Here is a 26,711-nt window from a genome sequence, read left to right as displayed (position 1 = left end):
ACACGTTCTCCGTGGACCTATGATGGGTCAGACCCTCCCCCCGTCCAGGTGTTTTTGGGCGGGATGCGCGCGCTGAACACGTTCTCCGTGGACCTATGATGGGTCAGACCCTCCCCCCGTCCAGGTGTTTTTGGGCGGGATGCGCGCACTGAACACGTTCTCCGTGGACCTATGATGGGTCAGACCCTCCCCCCGTCCAGGTGTTTTTGGGCGGGATGCGCGCGCTGAACACGTTCTCCGTGGACCTATGATGGGTCAGACCCTCCCCCCGTCCAGGTGTTTTTGGGCGGGATGCGCGCGCTGAACACGTTCTCCGTGGACCTATGATGGGTCAGACCCTCCCCCCGTCCAGGTGTTTTTGGGCGGGATGCGCGCGCTGAACACGTTCTCCGTGGACCTATGATGGGTCAGACCCTCCCCCCGTCCAGGTGTTTTTGGGCGGGATGCGCGCGCTGAACACGTTCTCCGTGGACCTATGATGGGTCAGACCCTCCCCCCGTCCAGGTGTTTTTGGGCGGGATGCGCGCGCTGAACACGTTCTCCGTGGACCTATGATGGGTCAGACCCTCCCCCCGTCCAGGTGTTTTTGGGCGGGATGCGCGCACTGAACACGTTCTCCGTGGACCTATGATGGGTCAGACCCTCCCCCCGTCCAGGTGTTTTTGGGCGGGATGCGCGCGCTGAACACGTTCTCCGTGGACCTATGATGGGTCAGACCCTCCCCCCGTCCAGGTGTTTTTGGGCGGGATGCGCGCGCTGAACACGTTCTCCGTGGACCTATGATGGGTCAGACCCTCCCCCCGTCCAGGTGTTTTTGGGCGGGATGCGCGCGCTGAACACGTTCTCCGTGGACCTATGATGGGTCAGACCCTCCCCCCGTCCAGGTGTTTTTGGGCGGGATGCGCGCGCTGAACACGTTCTCCGTGGACCTATGATGGGTCAGACCCTCCCCCCGTCCAGGTGTTTTTGGGCGGGATGCGCGCGCTGAACACGTTCTCCGTGGACCTATGATGGGTCAGACCCTCCCCCCGTCCAGGTGTTTTTGGGCGGGATGCGCGCACTGAACACGTTCTCCGTGGACCTATGATGGGTCAGACCCACCCCCGTCCAGGTGTTTTTGGGCGGGATGCGCGCACTGAACACGTTCTCCGTGGACCTATGATGGGTCAGACCCACCCCCGTCCAGGTGTTTTTGGGCGGGATGCGCGCGCTGAACACGTTCTCCGTGGACCTATGATGGGTCAGACCCTCCCCCCGTCCAGGTGTTTTTGGGCGGGATGCGCGCACTGAACACGTTCTCCGTGGACCTATGATGGGTCAGACCCTCCCCCCGTCCAGGTGTTTTTGGGCGGGATGCGCGCACTGAACACGTTCTCCGTGGACCTATGATGGGTCAGACCCTCCCCCCGTCCAGGTGTTTTTGGGCGGGATGCGCGCGCTGAACACGTTCTCCGTGGACCTATGATGGGTCAGACCCTCCCCCCGTCCAGGTGTTTTTGGGCGGGATGCGCGCACTGAACACGTTCTCCGTGGACCTATGATGGGTCAGACCCTCCCCCCGTCCAGGTGTTTTTGGGCGGGATGCGCGCACTGAACACGTTCTCCGTGGACCTATGATGGGTCAGACCCTCCCCCCGTCCAGGTGTTTTTGGGCGGGATGCGCGCACTGAACACGTTCTCCGTGGACCTATGATGGGTCAGACCCTCCCCCCGTCCAGGTGTTTTTGGGCGGGATGCGCGCACTGAACACGTTCTCCGTGGACCTATGATGGGTCAGACCCTCCCCCCGTCCAGGTGTTTTTGGGCGGGATGCGCGCGCTGAACACGTTCTCCGTGGACCTATGATGGGTCAGACCCTCCCCCCGTCCAGGTGTTTTTGGGCGGGATGCGCGCGCTGAACACGTTCTCCGTGGACCTATGATGGGTCAGACCCACCCCCCGTCCAGGTGTTTTTGGGCGGGATGCGCGCACTGAACACGTTCTCCGTGGACCTATGATGGGTCAGACCCTCCCCCCGTCCAGGTGTTTTTGGGCGGGATGCGCGCGCTGAACACGTTCTCCGTGGACCTATGATGGGTCAGACCCTCCCCCCGTCCAGGTGTTTTTGGGCGGGATGCGCGCACTGAACACGTTCTCCGTGGACCTATGATGGGTCAGACCCTCCCCCCGTCCAGGTGTTTTTGGGCGGGATGCGCGCGCTGAACACGTTCTCCGTGGACCTATGATGGGTCAGACCCTCCCCCCGTCCAGGTGTTTTTGGGCGGGATGCGCGCACTGAACACGTTCTCCGTGGACCTATGATGGGTCAGACCCACCCCCGTCCAGGTGTTTTTGGGCGGGATGCGCGCGCTGAACACGTTCTCCGTGGACCTATGATGGGTCAGACCCTCCCCCCGTCCAGGTGTTTTTGGGCGGGATGCGCGCACTGAACACGTTCTCCGTGGACCTATGATGGGTCAGACCCACCCCCGTCCAGGTGTTTTTGGGCGGGATGCGCGCACTGAACACGTTCTCCGTGGACCTATGATGGGTCAGACCCTCCCCCCGTCCAGGTGTTTTTGGGCGGGATGCGCGCGCTGAACACGTTCTCCGTGGACCTATGATGGGTCAGACCCTCCCCCCGTCCAGGTGTTTTTGGGCGGGATGCGCGCACTGAACACGTTCTCCGTGGACCTATGATGGGTCAGACCCTCCCCCCGTCCAGGTGTTTTTGGGCGGGATGCGCGCGCTGAACACGTTCTCCGTGGACCTATGATGGGTCAGACCCTCCCCCCGTCCAGGTGTTTTTGGGCGGGATGCGCGCACTGAACACGTTCTCCGTGGACCTATGATGGGTCAGACCCTCCCCCCGTCCAGGTGTTTTTGGGCGGGATGCGCGCACTGAACACGTTCTCCGTGGATCTATGATGGGTCAGACCCTCCCCCCGTCCAGGTGTTTTTGGGCGGGATGCGCGCACTGAACACGTTCTCCGTGGACCTATGATGGGTCAGACCCTCCCCCCGTCCAGGTGTTTTTGGGCGGGATGCGCGCACTGAACACGTTCTCCGTGGACCTATGATGGGTCAGACCCCTCCCCGTCCAGGTGTTTTTGGGCGGGATGCGCGCGCTGAACACGTTCTCCGTGGACCTATGATGGGTCAGACCCTCCCCCCGTCCAGGTGTTTTTGGGCGGGATGCGCGCACTGAACACGTTCTCCGTGGACCTATGATGGGTCAGACCCTCCCCCCGTCCAGGTGTTTTTGGGCGGGATGCGCGCACTGAACACGTTCTCCGTGGACCTATGATGGGTCAGGCCCTCCCCCCGTCCAGGTGTTTTTGGGCGGGATGCGCGCACTGAACACGTTCTCCGTGGACCTATGATGGGTCAGACCCACCCCCGTCCAGGTGTTTTTGGGCGGGATGCGCGCACTGAACACGTTCTCCGTGGACCTATGATGGGTCAGACCCACCCCCGTCCAGGTGTTTTTGGGCGGGATGCGCGCACTGAACACGTTCTCCGTGGACCTATGATGGGTCAGACCCACCCCCGTCCAGGTGTTTTTGGGCGGGATGCGCGCACTGAACACGTTCTCCGTGGACCTATGATGGGTCAGACCCTCCCCCCGTCCAGGTGTTTTTGGGCGGGATGCGCGCACTGAACACGTTCTCCGTGGACCTATGATGGGTCAGACCCTCCCCCCGTCCAGGTGTTTTTGGGCGGGATGCGCGCACTGAACACGTTCTCCGTGGACCTATGATGGGTCAGACCCACCCCCGTCCAGGTGTTTTTGGGCGGGATGCGCGCACTGAACACGTTCTCCGTGGACCTATGATGGGTCAGACCCACCCCCGTCCAGGTGTTTTTGGGCGGGATGCGCGCACTGAACACGTTCTCCGTGGACCTATGATGGGTCAGACCCTCCCCCCGTCCAGGTGTTTTTGGGCGGGATGCGCGCACTGAACACGTTCTCCGTGGACCTATGATGGGTCAGACCCTCCCCCCGTTCAGGTGTTTTTTGGGCGGGATGCGCGCACTGAACACGTTCTCCGTGGACCTATGATGGGTCAGACCCTCCCCCCGTCCAGGTGTTTTTGGGCGGGATGCGCGCACTGAACACGTTCTCCGTGGACCTATGATGGGTCAGACCCTCCCCCCGTCCAGGTGTTTTTGGGCGGGATGCGCGCACTGAACACGTTCTCCGTGGACCTATGATGGGTCAGACCCACCCCCGTCCAGGTGTTTTTGGGCGGGATGCGCGCACTGAACACGTTCTCCGTGGACCTATGATGGGTCAGACCCTCCCCCCGTCCAGGTGTTTTTGGGCGGGATGCGCGCACTGAACACGTTCTCCGTGGACCTATGATGGGTCAGACCCTCCCCCCGTCCAGGTGTTTTTGGGCGGGATGCGCGCACTGAACACGTTCTCCGTGGACCTATGATGGGTCAGACCCTCCCCCCGTCCAGGTGTTTTTGGGCGGGATGCGCGCACTGAACACGTTCTCCGTGGACCTATGATGGGTCAGACCCTCCCCCCGTCCAGGTGTTTTTGGGCGGGATGCGCGCACTGAACACGTTCTCCGTGGACCTATGATGGGTCAGACTCACCCCCGTCCAGGTGTTTTTGGGCGGGATGCGCGCACTGAACACGTTCTCCGTGGACCTATGATGGGTCAGACCCTCCCCCCGTCCAGGTGTTTTTGGGCGGGATGCGCGCACTGAACACGTTCTCCGTGGACCTATGATGGGTCAGACCCTCCCCCCGTCCAGGTGTTTTTGGGCGGGATGCGCGCACTGAACACGTTCTTCGTGGACCTATGATGGGTCAGACCCTCCCCCCGTCCAGGTGTTTTTGGGCGGGATGCGCGCACTGAACACGTTCTCCGTGGACCTATGATGGGTCAGACCCTCCCCCCGTCCAGGTGTTTTTGGGCGGGATGCGCGCACTGAACACGTTCTCCGTGGACCTATGATGGGTCAGACCCTCCCCCCGTCCAGGTGTTTTTGGGCGGGATGCGCGCACTGAACACGTTCTCCGTGGACCTATGATGGGTCAGACCCTCCCCCCGTCCAGGTGTTTTTGGGCGGGATGCGCGCACTGAACACGTTCTCCGTGGACCTATGATGGGTCAGACCCACCCCCGTCCAGGTGTTTTTGGGCGGGATGCGCGCACTGAACACGTTCTCCGTGGACCTATGATGGGTCAGACCCTCCCCCCGTCCAGGTGTTTTTGGGCGGGATGCGCGCACTGAACACGTTCTCCGTGGACCTATGATGGGTCAGACCCTCCCCCCGTCCAGGTGTTTTTGGGCGGGATGCGCGCACTGAACACGTTCTCCGTGGACCTATGATGGGTCAGACCCACCCCCGTCCAGGTGTTTTTGGGCGGGATGCGCGCACTGAACACGTTCTCCGTGGACCTATGATGGGTCAGACCCACCCCCGTCCAGGTGTTTTTGGGCGGGATGCGCGCACTGAACACGTTCTCCGTGGATCTATGATGGGTCAGACCCTCCCCCCGTCCAGGTGTTTTTGGGCGGGATGCGCGCACTGAACACGTTCTCCGTGGACCTATGATGGGTCAGACCCTCCCCCCGTCCAGGTGTTTTTGGGCGGGATGCGCGCACTGAACACGTTCTCCGTGGACCTATGATGGGTCAGACCCACCCCCGTCCAGGTGTTTTTGGGCGGGATGCGCGCACTGAACACGTTCTCCGTGGACCTATGATGGGTCAGACCCTCTCCCCCGTATCCAGGTGTTTTTGGGCCGGATGCGCGCACTGAACACACTGGCCATGGACGAACGTTACCTATGATGTGTAACTCTCTCCCGTCCTGTCCAGGTATTTTTGGGTGGTATGCGCGCGCTGAACACGTTCTCCGTGGAAGGACCCATCAACGGGGTCCACCTGGACGAGGTGTGTCGACGGACCGTGCTCCCTGGTGACGGCGGCGTCACCTTCGATACAGTCACCGTCCACGGTGAGGATGACTTGTTAAAAATAACCGGTCTGCCCCTGTGAGGATGCGAAAACGACCGTGTTTTCTGTGAGATTTGGTGTGAGGTGAGTTGTTTTAGGATCGGCTTAAAATTTAGGGTTTCTTATCCTTGCACTGACACCTAAACGATTTGGAATACTAACTCATAACAAAAGTATGATACCCTACCAGTAAAACGTCTTTTGGGCGAAGAACGAGCGAGCGAGATAGTGAGCCCTGCACGTGCGCACGTGCAAACGGGGTCCAAACTGACTTTTGCACGGCATCCTACTAACCCTTCCCCAACCGTGTACCAAATTTGAGCGCAATCGGCCCAGCCGTTCTCGAGCTCTGGAAGCGCCCCCTGCACGTGCGCACGTGCAGTAGCACCCTAACCGCAACACATGGGATCGCATTGCCTGTTGGGTGCCTACCTGTATGCCAAGTTTCAGCGAAATCGCCCCAGTAATTACCGAGTTATTGAAATGGGAACAAATTTGGCACCTCTTTTTGTATTTTGCACGTGCAGTGGGGGTCACTCACATAAATCAATAGTACCCGACCTTTGGTAGAAGGGATGCAGCTACCCTACAAAAACTACCGCGAGACAATCGCCCAAGCGGCTGCTGAGATATGAGCCTCTCAAAATCACTACTTTTGCAAAACAGCTTCAACACCCTTGACTTTTCACGTGGCACGTGCCACGACGGTCACTGAGTTGGATCAAAAGTAGTCAATTACGGGTTAAAAGGGATGGGGCTACCCAGCAAAAAAGACCGCAGGCCAATCGGTCCAGCGGTTGCTTAGATATAAGCCTCTCAAAAGCGTTACAGGCCGGGCCGGGCCGCTCATACTGAGATTTTTCCGTTATATTGAAAAGACTTCGCTGCGCACGCTCGCTCGTTACCAGTAAGGTATTGCTTTGGGACGGTGGAGAAAAGCGAATTAACCCGTTCCTCTGATTGGCGATTTTCCCCAGGTGACGTCACGCTCCACCAAGTGACGGACATTCTGTCCTGGACCGTGAACGGGGTGGCCCTGGGTGAGCTGGAGCAGCGCTACTGGCTCCGAGACGCCAAACAGACCCTCACCGGACGCGTCGCACTGTCCAAACCTTACTTCACCGCAGTGGAAGACGTGCAGGTGCGTGCGGCCTGGTGACAGAAGTTCACTGATGGGGATTCCGTGCATGACTGCGCTTGGATCAAAACTCTATTCGATAATGCCTATCAACTTTAAAGCAATTTTCACATTTTGTGGAAAGTGAATGTTTCGATTTTTTGTGCGGGGTATTTTCCTAGCTTCACGAGACATTTTTATGCTCAAGTTGCGGTTGATGATGCTTGCATTGGCGCCACAGCTCTTGTTTCTATTTTTTCGCTGTTTAATAACGTCGGTCTTGTTGTCTTTCGCTACGGCAGACTCTGCTGTCTGGAGAGTCGGCTGTGGCGGTGGACCTGAGGCCCTACATGGCGAACTACTGGAGCCTCTCGCGGCCTCAGACGGTCACCGCGCCCGTTACCTTCCTCTCTGACGTCACACTGGCGTCGCTGTCCTCCGATAAACTGGTGAGTCGCATTGACTCGTCGAGTCCTTTTACCTTGGTGGGTCTGATTTCACAATTTAAGAGTTTTCTTCCATACTGGCGAGTCGGGCTTAGTTTTGAATTGGTTCCTGAGGTCAGAAGCATGGCCTGAGCTATTCTTGGATTGAACAGCAATGATGTTGATCATAATTGATGTGATGAAACGTGGATCATTTTCTTCAACCCGGTAGTATTTTCCGCTTGCTGGTAGCACATAACCCACCTGACTTTCTCGCAAACGAATCCTGACCTCCCCCCCCCCCCCCTTCTCAGACGGTGCTGGGCCTGCTGAACGGCCGTCGCCTGTCCACCCTGCGGGACTCTGTTCTGACACTGGACGGAGGCACCGCTACCGGCGAGTGGGTGCTGCCAGAACTGGTGGTCACAGGTGCGCTGCCGACGTGGACGGCTGGGTATACCTAATCGGCGGGGGATACGAACGGAATCTGTGGCGATCTGTGTGTGAGATGTTGGTGTGACCATGTCGGGAAGTGGCATGATCAGCTCGACCTGTAACTAGGGTCAACTCCAACGACCTGAAGGACCTTCGTGACGAATTATTCGCCTTGCTTATGCCATTCGATTCACTTGATTGAGATGGGTGCTGAAATCGGGCTCGTTCGCCTTTAGATGTGGTATCGCTTTCGAAGGGTAACAGGCAATGGTTTTCCGTCACGATTCACTGCCATAGTGTCATAGACAACTCTCGGTGTCTAATAAATTACCACGGTGCGCAGAGTGCCTACATCCTCTCACGGAACCCTTCTCGTCTGTCCCAGGTCCCGTCTCGTTTGTCACCCTGAACAGCATTCCCGGCTCGGCTCTGGTGCCGACCTCCGCGACTGAGGTTCACTTCACTGCGCAACAGACCGTCCGCTACATGGTGGTCCTTGGTATGTAGCTAGACCGAACACGTGACCGTGCACAGTTCGGGATTGCTGTGATTACCTGCCTGCATGTTTCAAGAGTTTTCATGTCGGCATTTTTATTTTGCTGTGCCAGTCAAGTGCTTTTTTAGTCCATTTCGGCATGTATTGTATCGTTGTGTCGCAGTGACCGGTATTTACCACTCGCTCGCTGCCTGCGTGTCTAGTGTGAGCTGGTAAATTTTGGTATGACGCTATTCTCTGTCCTGATGTATTGTATCGGCACCATCAGGGGAGGGGAGGTAACGTTTCAACGTCATCCACCAGGTGACGTCATACTGCCGGACGGCGGGCTGGTGTACCGGCTCGACCTCTCCCGTGAGCTCAACAGCACAAACTTCCTCTCTGGTCGACCGGGGGCACTGACGCCTCTGGTGGTCACCTCGGATGTGGTGTTTGGATGCGAGGCGCTCACGTTCACCCAGCCGCTGACGTAAGGACGGTCACATTCACACAGCCGCCGACGTAAGAACGGTCACATTCACACAGCCGCCGACGTAAAAATCATATTCACCCAGCCCATTTTGTAAGAACGGGCAAATCTGCCGCGACTCGTACGTAAGAATGGTTACGCTCATTCAGCTTATAACGTAAGAACGGTCACATTCACCCATCCTCTGACGTATAAACTGCCGGCTCGTGCATCTTATCAAGCACTATGTCAGTTTCAACCCTGACACGGCCATACATGAGAACAGCCGCACTCATATTCTGGCCTTGGCCATATGAGCAGTTAAATTCCTCCAAACTCTGGTGGTATATTGGCACTCACAACGAACCGACCCGGCCTCTTACGTAAAGATGCTAGACTCCAGACAGACGGTTACATAACAGTGACGTTTTTAAAGCTGGCTGCTGAAGATGGATTTCTCGAACGGGTGGGCCGTCGGCGGAACATAAAACTAATTAATTTCCGGAGTAGGTTTGCTTATTTTTTACAATGACTTCACCGATGGGGGTTAATGGAATCGTCTGACTCGAACAAGTAGCACGTAAGAACCTAAGAACGAATGGCCAATGATCAGCCCCAGTATTGTTAATTTACAATAATAATCCGTTTATTTTACACCAGCCTGGTGCATAAATGTGTAGGTAACCACAGTTCAGGCTTCAGCTCCCCTCCTTCCCTCCCCGAAGTCTGTTTCGACTGTTTCAGAGCTGCACCTCCGCCCCCCGTCCTGTCTGACCCTCCATCCTCTGCCTTCTCAGGGTTCTAGGCACTGTGAACGGCGTCCGTCTGACGCGCTCTACCGTTCTGACGCTCTCCGGTGAACAGCGAGTCCCCGGTGTGACCCGTCTCATCCACGTGGGAGGCCCGTGTCTGAAGCTCCCTCAGCTGACCACGCGGCTGCTGAACGGGGTCGATATTGAGAGGCTTATCAAATATGCGGTAAGGAGAACGGCGACGGTGTCTGTCTGTCTCTGTGTGTGGCTGTAGGTTTGGTCCCGTGAGTTTGGGCTTCATCCATTTGCATGTTTTAATCGTAGTTTTCTGTTGTGGCATGAAATACGACAGAAACGTTGAGGCTGTTCCTTAACTTGCTAGGCTTTGATGATTTCTGGGTAACATTTTGTTTACTTCGCCTTGAAAAAGAACATTCATAACCCGTTAATGACATCGGCGTTGTTGTCCATACAACCACTAAAGCAGGTGTTCGTTCCAGTCTAATGTCGCGAGTGGCAAACTTCCCCATATTCCCTGTGTGACTGTGTCTGTCTTTATTCCACCGTCCCTGTACCAGGCTGATAACTTCCCCACTCCCCAGGTGCGAGTGGCCGGCCTGGCCTCGCAGAGTGATACCGCCCTGGTCGTCAACGGTCGCTGGACATTCACTCACGTGCCAGCCATGCTCGGATACTACGCCGACGATACGGATGCTGAACAACGGATGGCAGAGGTATGGCGGCTGGACTGTTGGACGCGGTTGTGAAAATGTGGCTTATGGACATCGGAAAGGGTTCGGAGTCTACTCGGCTGTGTCTGTTTTCCCGAATGACATTACAATTATCGGTTTACGGCGCTTAGGCAATAGGCATTCTCAGTTTATGGCACCATTATTGTTTTGTTGTGTTTTGTTGGGTTAGGCCCTTTCGGTCCGATGAGACCATTTGAGGGCTGGGAGGATGGTAGGAATTAGGGGAGACATTGTCTCGGGAAGCTGGTACCTTAGGGAGTCGCCGGGCTGAGCCCGTCCGTTAGGACAGCCCACCCAGTCCCTAAGCACTCCCTGCACCCGGCATACTTCTTTTAAAGCGCTCAAGTGCACGTTTTGACCGCGTGTTTCGCCCCTGCCGTTTTCAGCTGCTGCGGCAGGTGCTGTGGGCGCTCCAGCAGCTCGGCAGTCTGAACCAGACGACAGCTGACGAGCACCTGACCGTCCTCAGAGACATTTACCGGGCTCTGCAGGAAGCTAGAGGTATGATGCCGGCGGCCGCCGCGTGCCAGAGCGCTGTTGGGAAATGCTGCCATCGAGCGCCTCATGACTAAGAAACATTGATTTTCCTTGCATGATTAGTAGTGATTTCATGGCGCTTGTATGCATGCAAATGTTCAAGAGTTATTTCACAGGTGCATGGTCTTTTCAAATTGTCCATGTTTTATATTATTTCATTTCAACCTTCCATTTTCAATTATTCAGTAGGTGGTCCGTTTTATGAGTATGCATGTGTTTAATTTGTTTGCTGTAATTCTTTCACCCTCTGTGTGCTCAGGTCAACTGCAGCGCGCCAGCTACCTGCAGTATTTCGTCTCGGTGCAGCGCTGGTCGTCCGACATCGTCCGCCTGCTGCCTGTGTTTGTGGACGGAGCTGCGGCACCCCCGGCCTTCCTACTGGCCGTCTGGCCGGACAGAGTGCAGCTGCTCCGCTGGCGGACGGGAGACAACTTCGGACGGTGGATTGATGGTACGGACGGCTGAGAGAGCTGAGATTGGTTGGACGACACCGTATGTTACTCTGGGGGGGGGGGGGGGCGTGGTGTCTTAGTGAGGGCGATGAATGAATGGTTTGGGCGGGTCAGGGTGGACCGATTGAAGAATGCCGTGAGTCGTTTAAGGCTGGACGGTAGGCATCTTGTGTTCATGGGGGGTTGTTTGTGTTACCTGTGTCTGTGTTCTATAGTTTACCTATGTCCGTGTCCATTTTACCCGTGTCCGTGTTCTGTATTACCTGTGTCTGTGTTGCCCACCCGGTCACCGGTACCCAGAGCGCCTTGTGGTCAGTGTTACCTGTCTGTTTTCACTGCAGGACCCCGGACACCCGGAGCGCCGTGTAGCCGTTATGTTACCTGTGTTACCTTACCTATATTACCTGTCTGGTCTCAGGACCGCGTTACCCGGAGCGCCTTGTCGCCGCTATGTTACCTGTGTTACCTATATTACCTACATTACCTGTGTGGTGTTTCAGGCCCCCGGTACCCGGAGCGCCGTGTAGCCGCTATGGCCGGTCTGCGGCTGGCTGACGGCACCGCCTACATAGCAGAGGCGCGGCTGGCCGAGCCGGCCAGAGGACAGCAGGTGGAAGACCGGGTCTACCGCTGGGACGACCCCGGTACGTCTGTAGAGAGGTGGGGGGGGGGGGGGGGGGGTAATCGCAAGTGTCAATAGCTGCAGTTTCAATGTCAACTAATTGCTTGTTGATGGTGGCATTGAATTAATTATTGGGCTTGAGCTAGGTGGTAGAATGTCTGAAATGTGTTCTTTAAACGTTTGTGTTTACGGTCGTCGGTAGCAGGTCGGTGACGCTCACAAATTCCATTATATTTGTTGATGCATGTTCTTGTCTCTTTCAGCTCTGAGCCAGCTCGGTGATGCTGTGAACTACATTTTCCTGTACCACCGTGATGTCCTGACGCAGTCGCTGGCCATGCCGAGCCACAAAACGGTCGATGTCAAGGTACGCGCTAGGCCAGTCCTGCACACAGCTTCCTTTTGGCGTCATAGAAGAGCCTCGATGCTTGTATGCTTTTTAGCTGGACGTAAAGATGTTTACATTGCTGACTTTTCGTATAAAAATATTACAGCAAACTATTAGCAACCGCCTAATTATAAACTTTACATTGAAAACAGTTTTTAAAACGTCTGAGACCTTTATTATAAACCGATTTGTTCTGTGTGTCTTTCAACCCAAATGTTCTCTCTTCTAGAGTCTGAAGCCATCTCCGGATCACGACTGTTTCCTGTTCGTCCACTTCTCCGGCAACGGCTCCCACCTGGTCTGCCACAGCGCCGGCCAGCGCGGCTTCGTCGTCCATCAGACCCTACCGACTTACCGCGCACGACAGGTGAGTGGGGTGGCGGACATTTGATGGGTGGGGCGTTGGAAGCGTGTGTTTAATCGTTCGTGAGGTATACTAGGCCGCACAAATGTTTGCGAGGGCAATCTTGCTACTGGGGTGGATTTGTACTCATGCTTGGAAAAGGTCGTGTAGAGGTTGAATGCGATTTTTATGAAAGTTTGTGGTGCAATTATGTATGAAGTATGTCCGTGTACTCTGCCTCCCCTCCCCTCTCCTCAGGCGTCCTTGTACTGTCTTAGGCTCCGTGTGTGTGGTGGTTGCTGACCATCTCTCTCTTCCTCCCCAGGCGTCTGTATACTCCGCGTCTGGCTCCGTGTGTGTGGCGGTAGCCGGCGGCGGTCGGGTGGACCTGTGGTGCTGGGACCCTGAGCTGCTGCGTCTCACCCGGAGACAAACCATAGCTGCCGCTGCGGTGGGCGTCACCACGGCCCAGCTGGGCGGGCGGACTCTGCTGGCGGTAACCAGAGCCGACTCGGGAAAACTGACCGGCCTCGTGGACATCTACGGGTAAGTATGAGGGGCTCCGGTGGACAGAAGATGGCCGGTGTGGACTGATAGTTATTGGCAGGCTACAGGAAAATAGGCTAGCAACTGATGCTTTAGTGAATTTTTTGGGTGCAGGTACTATCGCTGCCATATGTGCTATCTTTTTTGCAGTTCTGTTGTGAGTGGCTCTGACGTTGCCGTCGTCCATTACGGCTCGTCCCCGTCCCAGCTCTTGCACCTCTCCCCTCTCGCTCCCCAGCACGGTTCTAACACCTCCCCCCCCCCCCTTCTGTTCTTCGACAGGCTGGAGCCGGCCTGGAGTCAGTTCCGACACCTGCAGACGGTGCCGGTGTGGGGTGTTCGCGCCGCCCGCCTGCTGACCCTGCCCTCCGAGCAGCTACTGCTGGCCTGTCTGACCGCCGACGGACGCGCCGTGTACCTCGAGTACCGCGGTCCGAGCGGCTTCGAGCCGCGCGGGGAACTCAGCGTGGGACCGGCCGCATCGCTGGAGGTGTTCAATATGGAAGGACTGGCCACCCAACTGGCGGTGGCCGGTAGACCCACCCTGGATATGTTCGCGCTCGAGGAACACTACCCGGCGGCCGTGTTTGCTGGGAAGTTCATGGGACACGCCTGGTAGGAGGAGATCGACAAGTGGTTCTGCGGATCAGAGAACGGTGGGTTCGGACGGCTGTGAAGTTTGGATGTCGGGGCGTTGTTAGCTGTTGGGCCCCTGGCTGTTACTTTGGAATTGTTTTGTCCTGGTTGCTACTTTTGTTAATCGCTTATTTATTCGTGGCTGTATATCCACTTCTAGTGAGCTGGTAATTTTTTTGAACGGATCTCTTCATGAATATATCAGTGCATTGAGTAAGATCATCGCGTATTTTGGGCCTTGATTCTCTGAACTCCCTTCTAACCGCACACCAGTATCAGGGTTTTCTTTATTAGTGAACGAGTTTACACGGCATCTTCCAACCAAATATTTATTCACAAATGAGGGAGAAAACGTCGCAATTATCTATCATGGGACGCACATGAGTTTAGTGAACGCTGCCGCAGACCGCCGGAAACTGAGGTGTGGAGGGTGAGGGTTGACCCCGCCCGCCGCCGTCCCCCTCTCGGGATGGTACGGCTTGGCAACCCAGTCTCATATATGCAGCCGGGACGGCGGCTCGGGCCGGGTCGGGTCCGCGCGGGACAGGCGCGGCCGGCGGTCCCCGATATTTGATCAGGTCTGGGGATGTACACGTGCCTCGCAGACCGCCGGCGGTGCCGAGAGGACAGTCGAGGATAGACGAAAGGAGAGTCGAAATCGAGCGGAGAGAGACAGGACAGACGACAGCTGCAGAGGCGGCCCGCGGCGTGGAACGGAAGGAACTCTGACGCCGGACGGGGGCGAGAATTCACATCGTTTTGAGCTGGGCCCGGCGGGAGGGCCGGCGGGTCGGCCCGCGGTGCGGTCGCCGGTGTCTGGCCGGCTGGTGGCCCCGCGCGCGGCCGGGGGACGGGCCAACTCCGCCGGTGTGTGGAAACGCCTCTGTGGCGGGATGGCCCCCGCTGCTGCCACCGGCGGAGCTGGCCGGTCCGGCGGCGCCGTGCCGCCAGAAAACACACGCACTCGGCACGGCACACGGGGCGGCGGGGGGCGCCGCGGGGCGTCCCGGCCGGCGGACCGCGCACCGGACGGGCTGAGCTGGGCAGGGGGCGCGCGGACCGCCGGGCGGGACGCGGCGGCCGGCGCGGGGCGCAGCGGCCTCACCGGCGACTCGGTCCGCGAGCCGACCCACCGCCGACTGCCGACCAACACAAACACGACATCGGTCTGAGAGACGGTGAGGGGCGCGTCCTGAAGCGGTGCGACTGCGACGGAGGGTCTGCGGCGCGGCGGCGGACGCGGCCGGCGCCCGCCGCGCGCCGGCGTCACCAGGCTTCTCTACACCTGGAACATAGGCTTCACACGGACGGCAGGACCCCTGCTGTTGGTGCCGCGGCGCGGCACCCGCAGCAGGGGTCCGTACCGGCGGCCGGGCGCGCCGCCTCTGGGCGCGCTGTGGGCAGCCGGGCCCGCTCGCGCCGCTCCGCTCCCGTCCCTGTCGGGAGGAGGCGGCCGACGGGCCGCGCCCACTGGCACCTCAGGCTCTGCGGCCTGGCTGAGGTCTCTGGGCACAGCCTGCTCGTGCGGCGGGCGCGCTCAGCGGCGGCGACGGCGCTTCAGCATCTGGCAGCAGCGCACCATCTTGGCCCGCACCTGGCGACGGAGGGGCGCGTCATGTCACGCTATTACTGGATCACAACGCCGACTTGCAACTGCAGTCAGCACAGGATGTCATATAACATCACTTTTCCTCGCAACATTTACGATACTGGCACTGCGTTCCAGTGACAATGCAGGCCCACCCTATCACCCCGCCGTGTCACGGCGCAGCCCTCGACCTCCCTCCGACCAATCCTCTCTCTCGCTTCCTTGTTCTCATCGCTCACCTGCTGGTTGCCGGTGCAGTGAAAGAAGAAGATGACGCCGCCGACGATGCCGTTCAGGACAGAGAAGGTGCCGTAGAGCGCCAGGTCCTGCTCGTACTCGCTCAGCATGCCGATGACGAAGGAGGCGAACACTAGCGGCATGATGATCAGATTGGACCGCTGGGAGATGCGCGCCGACAGCCGCTGAGACTTGTCCACCTCTGCGGCAGGCGGGCAAACGGAGGGGTGAACTTGAAGCTCAAAGGCTTATCCCGGGCTCAACGGGTAAAGAGACATACGTTTGAGGTGAATGTTTACTTACACGTGTCTCAAATACCTGAATGAAGCTGTCCATATCATGCAAATGTGTACGTAGAAAACTGCTGTCACTTTTAGATACGTATGTATGTGTCGTGCATTTTTGCATCGATATTTACCACACGCTTCGGCCTTATTTTCCATTGGCCGACTCCATCATTGTCAGTTCCTTGAAAGCCGGACCGCACAAAGTGCGGTACTTCCCGCTGTAAAACCAGTAGGACGAAGGAAGAGTCCAACATCTGAGATCAACCACTGGTCCTCCTGTCTCATCCATTCTCCCCTATCCCGCCTTCCCCCTGCCGCCGTACCTTTGAGCGGCGCGTAGTCGGCTGCGCCGGCCGCCTCGATCAGCGTGAATGTGATGATCATAATGGCGATGATGGGGATGTACTGTCCGGTGCAGAGCGGCTTGTCCATCTGCAGCCAGCAGTGGTAGACGCCGCCGTAGTTATCGTACTCGAAACTCATCGTCACGAGAACGATGAACGCCGAGAGGCCCCAGCCGATCAGGGTGTTCTGCACGCGCGTGAACAGGCCGTCCTGTGAACAGGGAGGATGGTGAACACCTTGACCTGTGAACAGGGGATGTGGTGAACATATTGCCCTGTGAACAGGGGAGGCGGTGAACAGGTCGTCCTGTGAACAGGGGAGACGGTGAACAGCTTAACCTGTGAACAGTGGAGACTGTGAACAGGGAGAAGGTGTTCTCTGAACATGGGGAGGCGATGAACAGCTTGACCCGTGAACAGTGGAGGCGGTGTGCAGGCCTTTCCGTGGCAGGGAAGACGAGCACAATGCGTCTTTTATGTATCACATGCCAATTGGTCGATAGACTTCGGCTGGAGGCTGTTCAATGACAGTAGACTATGTTATGCCCCTTGTTGTTTTCGGTAGCAGGGGGTTACTTGAGTAATGCTCGCATTTTCACATGCCTTATTGTATTGCATTTCGGGCATTTCCTGACTGAAGTTATTAATAAATGCATAAAGCCACTCATTATCCGATGTCAAGGGGGCATTATCCGCTGATCTTCATCGCTAATCTGTATTTAGACTGCATGCTTGTACATTGTATATCTAGCAAGGTTGCTCGATTCCTTAGCGTCGCATAAAACTCTGGTTGCCCCAGGGTGATGTTCGTTGATTGTTGATAGCTGGCCTCGCCTCGCGTCTGACTCTGGAATCATGCTAGCTAATACGGCCCACAGGACATAGCGTGTATGACGGCCAGTTGTCTCACCTTTTTGACCACGTAGGCAACGAGGGAGTACATATGGAGAGACTCTAGCAGCATGAACATGAAGCAAGCCGTGAAGAAGAAGTGGATCAGGATGGAGATGATCCTGCATAATATCTGAAAAACATACAGCCGTCGGGTGGTCAATTGAGCGCTTTTCGATTTCTGCATCAATTGAGAAAGAAAACTAAACGATTTCTCTTTGTATATGGACTTTGAATTCGAATGGCCTCTAGGCTGGCTCATTTGAGTCCTTCGCATTGATGAAAGTTCTTACTATTTAGGTTGTCATAGAATTTGACTGATTTGCAAACGCTTATGCAGAAATCGTACGAGTCTGGATATCCGAGCAAACATCCGAATCAAATTCTTCGAGGAATCGCAGATAACCGGCACCCATTTATCTCATTCTCTGCTGTCCGGTGTCTGTGAAGCACCGGTTATCTCCCGGGCAGCCCCACATCCATTTCTTCCCGTCAAACCGTCTGCCCGCCCATCCCCCTTTTGGTAGGTACAGGTCTCGCGAGATTAAGCGGTAGGTTTTGCACTTTTACATTTCCGGTTATATCTCAGAAACTAATCGATCTACGATGAAGCCATTTTACACGATCATGGCCGGCTTGTTACCCAACAAGTCGATCGCATCTTCAACACTTAAAAGCTTAAGACGACGAAGATATAGCCTGAAGTACACTAAATTTTCTAGGTGCAAAACCTACCGCTAAAAATCGCGAGACCTGTACCTCTAATGAGACAGTCTTTCGGCCAGCCCCTCCCTCCACTCGTACCTCCACTTGGACCGTTTCGGGCGGGAACATGAGGCAGATGTGTGCCGAGATGATGGCAATCTCCATGTTCATCTGGATCACTCGGTCCGGGGACATGATCCGCAGCAGCAGGAACAAGGTCAGCGTGATCCCTGCAGACGACGGATCAACGGTCAGCGCTCAGTCGATTAAAGTATGGTGCATGCAGCTACTGATTGGCCAGGCTGGGGATGGAGGCAGGGCTGCTAGGACTTGGAGGTGCTTATTTGGGTCTTGCTGTTGATAAGGATATACTGGATACACTTTTCGATGGATCATATCTTCGCGTGCTAATATGTGAGCAAAATAACACGATTCCATTTAAGTTATGACGCCCATTTCTGTCCACCCGTTTGGAACAAAGCAGGTGAAGTTCAGCTAACGTGCAGCTATAGGGTCGATAAAGTAGGTCGACCGCCCAAACTAAAAACCATGTTGCAGCATTATTACTCCAGTGCGGGTGCATTATTAAACAGCGACTGCATGCCACTGCCGTCACCGTCCAGTGACGTCAGACTCTTGTGACGTCACACTCACCGACGAAGACGATGAGTACCGTGGAGGCGGTCTTTGAGACCACTACGGCCACCGTCTTCTCCTCGGGCGCCAATGTGGGGATGGGCCGCGGGGTGGGGGTGGTGGGCGGCGGCCCTGTCCGCGCACAGCAGCAGCGTCAAACGGGCACCTCGCAGTACACTCGTGGTTAAGACAGCACACAAACACAAACTGACTCGGCAGTTGCCGCATAGAATGGTAGGGTTCGACAGTGACACATTGTATGCAAGATAATGCTTAAACGCTTTGGAAATTCAAAAAGATGGTTAAGATATAAATTGCTCGCTACCTACTCACTGTCTAACTAACTCATTTACTGTCAGTCATTTGTTCACTCACTTCCACACTCAGACACTTACTCTCACCACCCATTCATTCTCTCACTCCTTTCTCACTCATTTTCTAACTCATTTGCCGACTCATTTCCTCTCCCATTGCCTCAATATCTAGTTCGCTCATTGACTGACTGTTTCACTCCCAGACGTGCTCAATGAAGTCTGATACGGCGATCGGAACCACTTACTCAGGCAGTGGGTTTTGGCCTTGTTCATTTCATAACCCATGGTGCATTTGCAGACGGGGTTGGGCCGCGTGTCGTCCGACTTGTCCTCGCAAATGGCATACTCGGGACAATTCTTGGCGTACTCTAAGCAGGGCTCTGTACAAACCAGGCAATGAAATGGGTTCGGTAAGGACACATATTGCTTCAGCCTATAAACCGAGAAAGCGGTTTCCGTAAAATATATGTAAGCTGGTTTTGTTTAGTAAACTTTGCAAAGACACTTTGTTACGGGTAAAAAACGTACTCGAGATCGGGAATGGAGGCACCGATTACATATAATTTTGTCATAGCGCACGGGCTCACACAGTCCTGGGCTCGGTTACTCACTCGGGCAAGAGCTTCGGTTCCAGGTGTTGCACTCGCGCTCCTCCACGACGTACTGGTTGGTGCCCTCTGCGCAGATTTCGCCGCCACACATGGCATACCGGAACTGCTTTCCGATGTTGCATTCCACCGTGCAGTTACCCCACTCGGAGAAGCCGCCTGCAATAGAGAATATCGTCAGACGCAGCGCGTCAACACCCAGTCAACTGACTGAATCACCGACAGTCCATAGAATTAATAGCATAAAAACTCTGAAGATTTGTTCCGCGAGCAGGCTTGTGACATTGTCTGGCAATGCCGTTACCTTGTATGTATAAGAACAATCAGCCATCAAGAAGAATGCAAATTAAACTACAGCCATCTCCGCTGCTGCTCGGCGCTGCCTGGCTCCGAACGATCACAAGATGACCGCATAAGGAATCGGCTCGTCCTACATGCCGTACAAACACAGCTGGCTGAGACTCACCGCTAGCGCACGGGTGAGTGTTGCACTCGGCTATGGATATCTCCTGTAGGGCCCGGGTGACGCCGTCCTGCTTGAGGCACTGCTGGCCGGCGCCCTGCGGACTCGGGTTGGAGCACGTGCGCAGCTTTCGGTAGTATCCGGTGCCGCACGTGGCGTTACACGAGTTACCGCCCAGCGACCAGACCGTCCAGCCGCCGTCCACATCTGCACGGGGGTGCGGAGAGATGTCACGAACTCAACTGGGTTTGTCACTCATCCGGTGACTCAGAGATTTTAAATGGTGCGCACTGAGTCTATCTCATCCTTGCACGTGCAATGAAGCATGACACAAGTACACACCTATGGAGAATATGCACCGACTACCCCTGATTCCACTGACTCGTATCGTGCGTGCTCACCTTCGGCGGCTTCGGTTATTGCCGGCTGGATAATGAGAGCTGCGGAGATGACCAACAGAGTGCCAGCCAGCCCGAGAGCGCGCATCCTTCTGCCTGCAACAGCGGAGAATCGTCAGCAACGTTCGAAACACAGCAAGGGACGTTCATTCTTTTCATGTTGAAGTAGGCTGCTTACATCATATAACAGATTTCTAAATAGCACGTTTTAGTGCTTGTTGTAGCAACCAAAGAAATGGCATCGGAAGAGCCTATCCTTTTCTACAAATGATGGGTGATAGGATGGAATTCACCGCAATCTCGCTCAATGACATTGCCAAGGTCTGCCGCCATTTCGACTCGATCGATACCATATTTCTTTTGCATTATGACTGTGCCGTGATTCCATAGGTGGGCGAGGGACAGGTGTTGTCTATTCTCGAGTGTCGTTCGCCGCTAAAACGCCCGTCCTTGTGGCATCGAATAGTCCGAGTTTCTGAGTAACACGCAACATGCGAGGTCAACGTTCCTGGTTCCAATTCAACTGGGCGGTTACAGCAACAGCATCGTCTATCAGGTGCAAATTGGAGCTGCTGCTCCAGCTTCCACATACTTTGAAGACCAATTCGCACCAAATGTTTTACTGTTTTTTTAGGAATAATGAAAATTATTTAAAGTAGCTCCTGCAAGCCTTTAAAGTGTTATATAATTCACCATTTCTAATCACTGAATTGTCCTATACTGCTGTGTCTTACGAGCAAAATGAAGACAATTAAGAACCTGTGCCTCGATCCCATGTATTTGGCACTGATTTATTATGGCATTTGGTGACCTGACCTTGTGCTTAATGTTCCAACTAAAGTACTTGTTCTTTCTAGGTTTAAAGTTAAGTCGTATAGTTCTGCAGGCTAAACTAAACGTTTCGCCGTCCGGGCTCGAAAGCGAGCAACGTCGAAACTTTTGATTATGGCATCTGCTGAACTTGACTTAACCTGTCACCTCAACATAAGCAGCATTACAAAGGTCCCAAAAATGTTCTATGTGGAGGGTTTTCGATTCCAGCCTTCTCCGACTCTATACGACCAACGGTTCCGCGGAATCGCAAGGCGTCAATGCCTAATACCCTCCCCCTCACCCATGGTTCGTCGCGTTCGCCCATGGAAACCCAGCGCAACGAATAACCAAGCAATCAAGACATGATAAATAGCCGCCTTATTGCCGTCATATAAAGGTATTATCCTTAAAGAAACCACACCGACTTTGTCACTCGCCATTATTATTCATTGCACTGAGACCGGAGAGACCGGTGAGCCAGTCACCCTGCGAGCGCTGGTGTTATCTTCTCTTGATCAGCTGCAGTCTCCGGTCGTCATGGTTGCTGGCGGGCACAGTTCAGCCGTGCTACCGCCGGCTGGACATTTACGGATTAACTAAAATGTGATGAGCTTTCCACAGTAACAAAGCTCTCTCCTCTCCCTCTCTCTCTCTCTCCCTCTGCCTCTCCCTCTCCTCCTCCCTCTCCATCTCCCTCTCCCTCTTTCTCTTTCTCTTTCTCTTTCTCTTTTTCTTCCTCTCCCTCTCTCCCCTCCCTCTCCCTGTCCTCTCCCTCTCCCTCTCCCTCTCCCTATCTTTTTCTCTCTTTCTCTCTTTCTCCCCGCGCTCTCCTCTTTCCTCTCTCTTCCCTATAGCCTATAGGTGTGTCTATTCCATTCTCTTTCCTTATATCTATCCATTACCTATGTTTCTCCATATCCATTATATAGGAACGCTATTTATACGGCTCTACATATATCAATCATAAGAATGTGTATTCGACGAAGAATAATTGGTATATTTTGCCTTTTGCTGCAACCCAATTAATTTACCGTCTGCGGAAATTATCAATTACTATTTTACAGGGCGTTGCAGGTAAATCCGACACTTGGAAAAAACGTGTTTATTCGAGTGCTATGCTCACGATGAAAAGTTTGGGCAGTATGTTACATCTCTATGATCAATTGCCTCCCCCAAAACACAAACACAGGATCGCCAACGGACGCCCCTACGTCTTCCAGCAAGACTCCGCCCCGGCGCACAAGGCCAGGACGACGCTGGCGTGGCTGCTCAACAACGTCCCTCACCACTGGTCGCCGGACTTGTGGCCGCCCTCCTCACCTGACTGCAACCCCCTCGATTATTTCTTCTGGGGCGTGATCGAGGCCAAGACCAACAAGCACGCAAACAATACCGTCCACTCTCTCAAGGCCGCCATCGTGGCAGAGTTCACCGCCGTAGACAAGGACCCGGTCGCCAAGGCGTGCGAATAATTTCGCCCGCGGCTTGAGATGGTCGTCGCCGCCGACGGTGGTTACATCGAGTAGAAGTGCAGCATATGACTCGAACTGGTGCTGAATAAAATGCCAGGCCTGTGTGTGCAATATTCATGCTTTCATTGCCGATTTCGTATTTTGCCTCTCAAGTGTCGGATTTATCTGCAACACCCTGTATGTTAGAACTTGGACAATTTTTAATTCCCGGTCAAATAAATGAGGCTTATCCTGCTTAGAGGGCACGATGCTTGGGTCTGCTATGGAAGCTCGGCGATCATCCGATGAGTGTTGTCTTCCAAAGATCATACCCGCCCTCCCTGTTGCAGAGGGGTGCCCTCCCCCTCCCCCCCCCCCCTCCGCTGCTATCGCCGCAGGCGAAGGCCGCGGAGGTAGGTGTCAGCTCTGACGTCACACACTGAGTAACGCTGACGACACCGACTGTTTTGCCATGTCCCGTCCCGTCACACATATGTACCTATTGTATCTTATATGCATATTTGTTCCGCACAAGTTTTCACGTTAGCGTAGGTATCATCCCACTTTTTATTCTTAGGTTTAGTTTATATGGTGCTTTGAGAGTTGTCCACAATTTGAGATCTTAGTAATTTGTTGCATAAAAAGAGCTTCTTGTGTTGATTGAGAGCTAGCATCGAGGATTACGACACGATGCGATACGATACCATTAAGTTGAGCTTGTTAGTTATGGCGCTACGCCTGTCTCATTTGGAAATATCACATTGAAAGTGGTTATTCACAAGAAGTGGTTGTTCATCACCAGAGAAATAAATAAGTTATAGAGTGCAGCAATATATAAGTAGGGAAGTAGATTTCATGCTTCATGTCAGCCAGTAGGTAACATATCTCTCTGGTAAAACGTTTCAGCCATCATTATCAGGGTTCATCTGGTATGATCAACTAATCCGCCAGCAAGATCAACGTTGTGCACGAATGGTGGCTCAAGCGATTTAACACTTGAAATTGCATACATTTCTAATGGAAGACAAACTAAATCGATTAATGCGAAAAAAGATTCTGAAAACTTTTTATAGGTATGCTCAAGCGTAACAGAAACTAATTTTCTGGACATCGCCCGAACGAAGCGGCACTACCTATAGCGCTAAAATATAGTAATCCATAATAAATCACCGACGCCTCAGAAAGTGAGCCTCGCCGATGACCACTGTAGTCCGGGCGCCCGCCCCCCCCCCCTTCAGAAAGTGAGCCTGTCGCTCCAAAATGTTTTGTGGGATAATACGTTGTCGCCACTGATAGCTCCTGCAATATGTTATTGTTACTGCATTGATCACCTTCATAGCATCTATAAAGTCCCGTCAGTGACCTGTCTCATCCAACCTCGCGACTACACAGGACATTGTGGCCACCGATCGGCTTCATTCTGACCAATTGCCGCCTCACAGTCATACTTGGAAATTGCTCTGACTGCTTGGTTTGGAGTTGATTTTGCCACTCTCGCACTGACTTGTCTGCTCGACGTGGTTTTGCAAGGTTGTCACTCTCGCACTTACTTGCTCTACCTGTTGTGGTTTAGCTGGTTTTGCTGCTCTCGCACTTTCTTGCCCTGCGTGTTGCGGTGTTGGCCGGGAGTATCGCCCACTTACTTGCTCTGCGTGTTGCAGTGTTGGTCGGGAGTATCGCCCACTTACTTGCTCTGCGTGTTGCGGTGTTGGCCGGGAGTATCGCCCACTTACTTGCTCTGCGTGTTGCGGTGTTGGCCGGGAGTATCGCCCACTTACTTGCTCTGCGTGTTGCGGTGTTGGCCGGGAGTATCGCCCACTTACTTGCTCTGCGTGTTGCGGTGTTGGCCGGGAGTATCGCCCACTTACTTGCTCTGCGTGTTGCGGTGTTGGCCGGGAGTATCGCCCACTTACTTGCTCTGCGTGTTGCGGTGTTGGCCGGGAGTATCGCTCACTTACTTGCTCTGCGTGTTGCGGTGTTGGCCGGGAGTATCGCCCACTTACTTGCCCTGCGTGTTGCGGTGTTGGCCGGGAGTATCGCCCACTTACTTGCTCTGCGTGTTGCGGTGTTGGCCGGGCCGCCACTTCACATAGCGGCCGGCGCAGAGTCGGCCGGCTCTGGTCCCGTCGGCTGGAGGTGGCGGGCGCGCTCTATGGCCCCGTGCCCGGCCGGCCGGCGCGGCCCCTGTGTCGGCCCGCGGCCACCCGTTGTCCGGACACTATCGAGCCGTTGGTCGGGTCACCGCAGTAACTGGCGGCGTCAACAGCCGGTCACCAGCAGCCGACCCGGACCCGCGCCGGCGGACCGCCAGGGACCATCCACCGAGACCGGACCAGACCAGACCAGACCAGACCAGGGATCAGGGGATCGGGACAGACCCGGAGCCGCGCCGGCGGACCGCCACGGATCGGATCACCCAGATCAGACCAGACCGGACCAGTCCAAGGAGATAGGGCGCGGGACAGACCAGGACCTGCACCGGTGGGCTGACTCTTCACGGTCTGGACCACCGATACCAGACCAGGCCAGGGGGACCAGGGGACACGGGACGGACCAGGACGGAGCCGGACCAGCGCCGGCGGACCGTCACGGACCTGACACAAGACCACTGAGACCAGACCAGGGGACCAGGGGAGAACAGACCACCACGGACCGGAAACAGGGTGTCCACTGTTCAGACCACAGAGACCAGACCAGGGGTCCCAGGAGATGCATGGAGGACCACGGGATGCAGGTCAGAGTTGCAAGAATAATGGGGATAACCAGGACTCTGTGAGGAGGATTTTGGGAACCTGACCCGTGAAGGAGCAGAAACAGAGGAATCTTTCGGAGAATGAAAGGGAAGGAATGAAATAAGAATTTTCCCAAATTGAAATGCTAAATTCTAGCGAGGATAACTTCATCCGGCGAACTTTGTTCTTTCAGATAAATGGAAGGAACGACGATAACAATGACTGAATAGTGAATACGGTGTTTCTGTCTAATTAAAGGGCTCTGGTGTTGACGCCTGCAAATTGCAGAGACGGGTTAGACATATCACGTTTATTACCAATGACCATATTTTCTTGTACGGAGGATGATAGCGTTATTTTAAGCAATAGGTATTTTCTGATAATCCTTATTGTTCCAATCATCCTAAATCAACTCGATAGTTGACTGCGGCCTCTTGTGTTCGTCGGTATCGCGCTGGCCGAGTCGACTCTCCCTGCGTGTCTCAAGGTCTCTCATGGCCGATGGTATGTATGCATGGCCGACGCTGGGCAATCGATGCGGCCGGGGTGCACGACGTTTTTCACTCGCCCAGGAGGGGGAGGGAGGGGGCAACCAACCTCAGCCGGCAGTTCGCATCGACAGATTGACGTCGGTAGGAGGGGGAGGGAGGGGTGGCGGAACGACGCCGTCGCACGCGACACGTAAGCCATCAACGTGGCACAGCTGAGCTGTCCCCACTGTGCTATGGTTTGAGCGCTAACTGGCGAGGGAAGGGACTCTATACTTTGCGCCGGGGTCCATGAATGAGGATGATTCACGTCTGTCGTGATCTTATCACGAAACCTGTGAGTGCTGCACGAGTGTGAGCTCCAATTATTGATATAATGACAGTTTAGACTTGTTTGGTGCAAACTGCAATTTATGCACGTCGTCATTACCGTCACGCAGCAACCGGCAACGTCGTGCGAGAACGCCGTATTTGTTTGCAAAATATCCCTGGTTGTGACTTCGCAATGATAAAAGAGCCTGTACCAGATGATCCTAAGTTGTAAGCTTTTTATTTTTTTTTTCGTTGTTTTTATTTGTTCAATGTCTAATCATCTAACTAATCGTTTTGCCTAAATTATTCACCACATTAATGAATGAATCCAACCATAAATGCTAATTATCTGGTCGCGACTTGCGCGGCATCCAGCACCTATTACGCGAAGGTGTCCAAATAGGTACGTAGGCGTGTGGTTTGAGATTTCCTCCGAGCCTCAGTCGGAGCTCCTGTTCCGCCCCCAGCAGCCGTACCCTGGCGGTCCCTTTGGCGGCGCGACTGTGATTTGGGCGGTCGCGCCGCGTCGCGACC

General features: G+C 55.0%; 3 protein-coding genes across 4 annotated transcripts in view; 2 read left to right on the top strand and 1 right to left on the bottom strand.

Annotated features, from left to right (window-relative positions):
* Positions 1-13,999, top strand: part of LOC122370346 — a 30,061-nt gene extending 16,062 nt beyond the window's left edge. The window contains exons 23-37 of the mRNA XM_043345851.1: positions 5,824-5,962; positions 6,939-7,102; positions 7,381-7,527; positions 7,818-7,932; positions 8,324-8,437; positions 8,738-8,903; positions 9,680-9,860; positions 10,237-10,368; positions 10,773-10,887; positions 11,183-11,374; positions 11,876-12,019; positions 12,261-12,364; positions 12,615-12,752; positions 13,054-13,274; positions 13,557-13,999. Of these exons, the coding sequence (XP_043201786.1) occupies positions 5,824-5,962; positions 6,939-7,102; positions 7,381-7,527; positions 7,818-7,932; positions 8,324-8,437; positions 8,738-8,903; positions 9,680-9,860; positions 10,237-10,368; positions 10,773-10,887; positions 11,183-11,374; positions 11,876-12,019; positions 12,261-12,364; positions 12,615-12,752; positions 13,054-13,274; positions 13,557-13,893 (2,409 nt within the window). The 3' untranslated portion in view covers positions 13,894-13,999. The remainder of the gene's footprint in view (positions 1-5,823; positions 5,963-6,938; positions 7,103-7,380; positions 7,528-7,817; positions 7,933-8,323; positions 8,438-8,737; positions 8,904-9,679; positions 9,861-10,236; positions 10,369-10,772; positions 10,888-11,182; positions 11,375-11,875; positions 12,020-12,260; positions 12,365-12,614; positions 12,753-13,053; positions 13,275-13,556) is intronic.
* A 993-nt stretch (positions 14,000-14,992) lies between these two features.
* On the bottom strand, positions 14,993-24,823 carry LOC122370350 (adhesion G-protein coupled receptor D1-like). 2 transcript variants are annotated; one of them, XM_043345855.1, is made up of 11 exons: positions 24,334-24,379; positions 20,385-20,477; positions 19,987-20,190; positions 19,524-19,679; positions 19,158-19,292; positions 18,617-18,730; positions 18,062-18,192; positions 17,277-17,390; positions 16,346-16,577; positions 15,738-15,937; positions 14,993-15,504 (listed from the first exon to the last, which is right to left on the bottom strand). In XM_043345855.1, the coding sequence occupies exons 2-11, from the start codon at positions 20,467-20,469 to the stop codon at positions 15,448-15,450; spliced, it is 1,428 nt and encodes a 475-aa protein (XP_043201790.1). In that variant the 5' UTR covers positions 20,470-20,477; positions 24,334-24,379; the 3' UTR covers positions 14,993-15,447. The 2 variants fall into 2 exon arrangements, with proteins under 2 accessions (XP_043201790.1, XP_043201791.1); XM_043345856.1 differs by lacking the exon at positions 24,334-24,379 and adding an exon at positions 24,694-24,823 and having other exon boundaries at positions 14,994-15,504.
* On the top strand, positions 22,337-22,666 carry LOC122370345. Its single transcript, XM_043345850.1, has one exon. The coding sequence runs from the start codon at positions 22,337-22,339 to the stop codon at positions 22,664-22,666; it is 330 nt and encodes a 109-aa protein (XP_043201785.1).
* Positions 24,824-26,711: the final 1,888 nt, after the last annotated feature.

Source organism: Amphibalanus amphitrite, unplaced genomic scaffold, assembly GCF_019059575.1.
Source record: "Amphibalanus amphitrite isolate SeventyFive unplaced genomic scaffold, NRLGWU_Aamphi_draft 001125F_arrow, whole genome shotgun sequence".
NCBI lineage: Eukaryota > Metazoa > Arthropoda > Thecostraca > Balanomorpha > Balanidae > Amphibalanus > Amphibalanus amphitrite.
The sequence above is the reverse complement of the archived record's forward strand: the minus strand, read 5'-3'. Positions and strand labels throughout refer to the sequence as shown.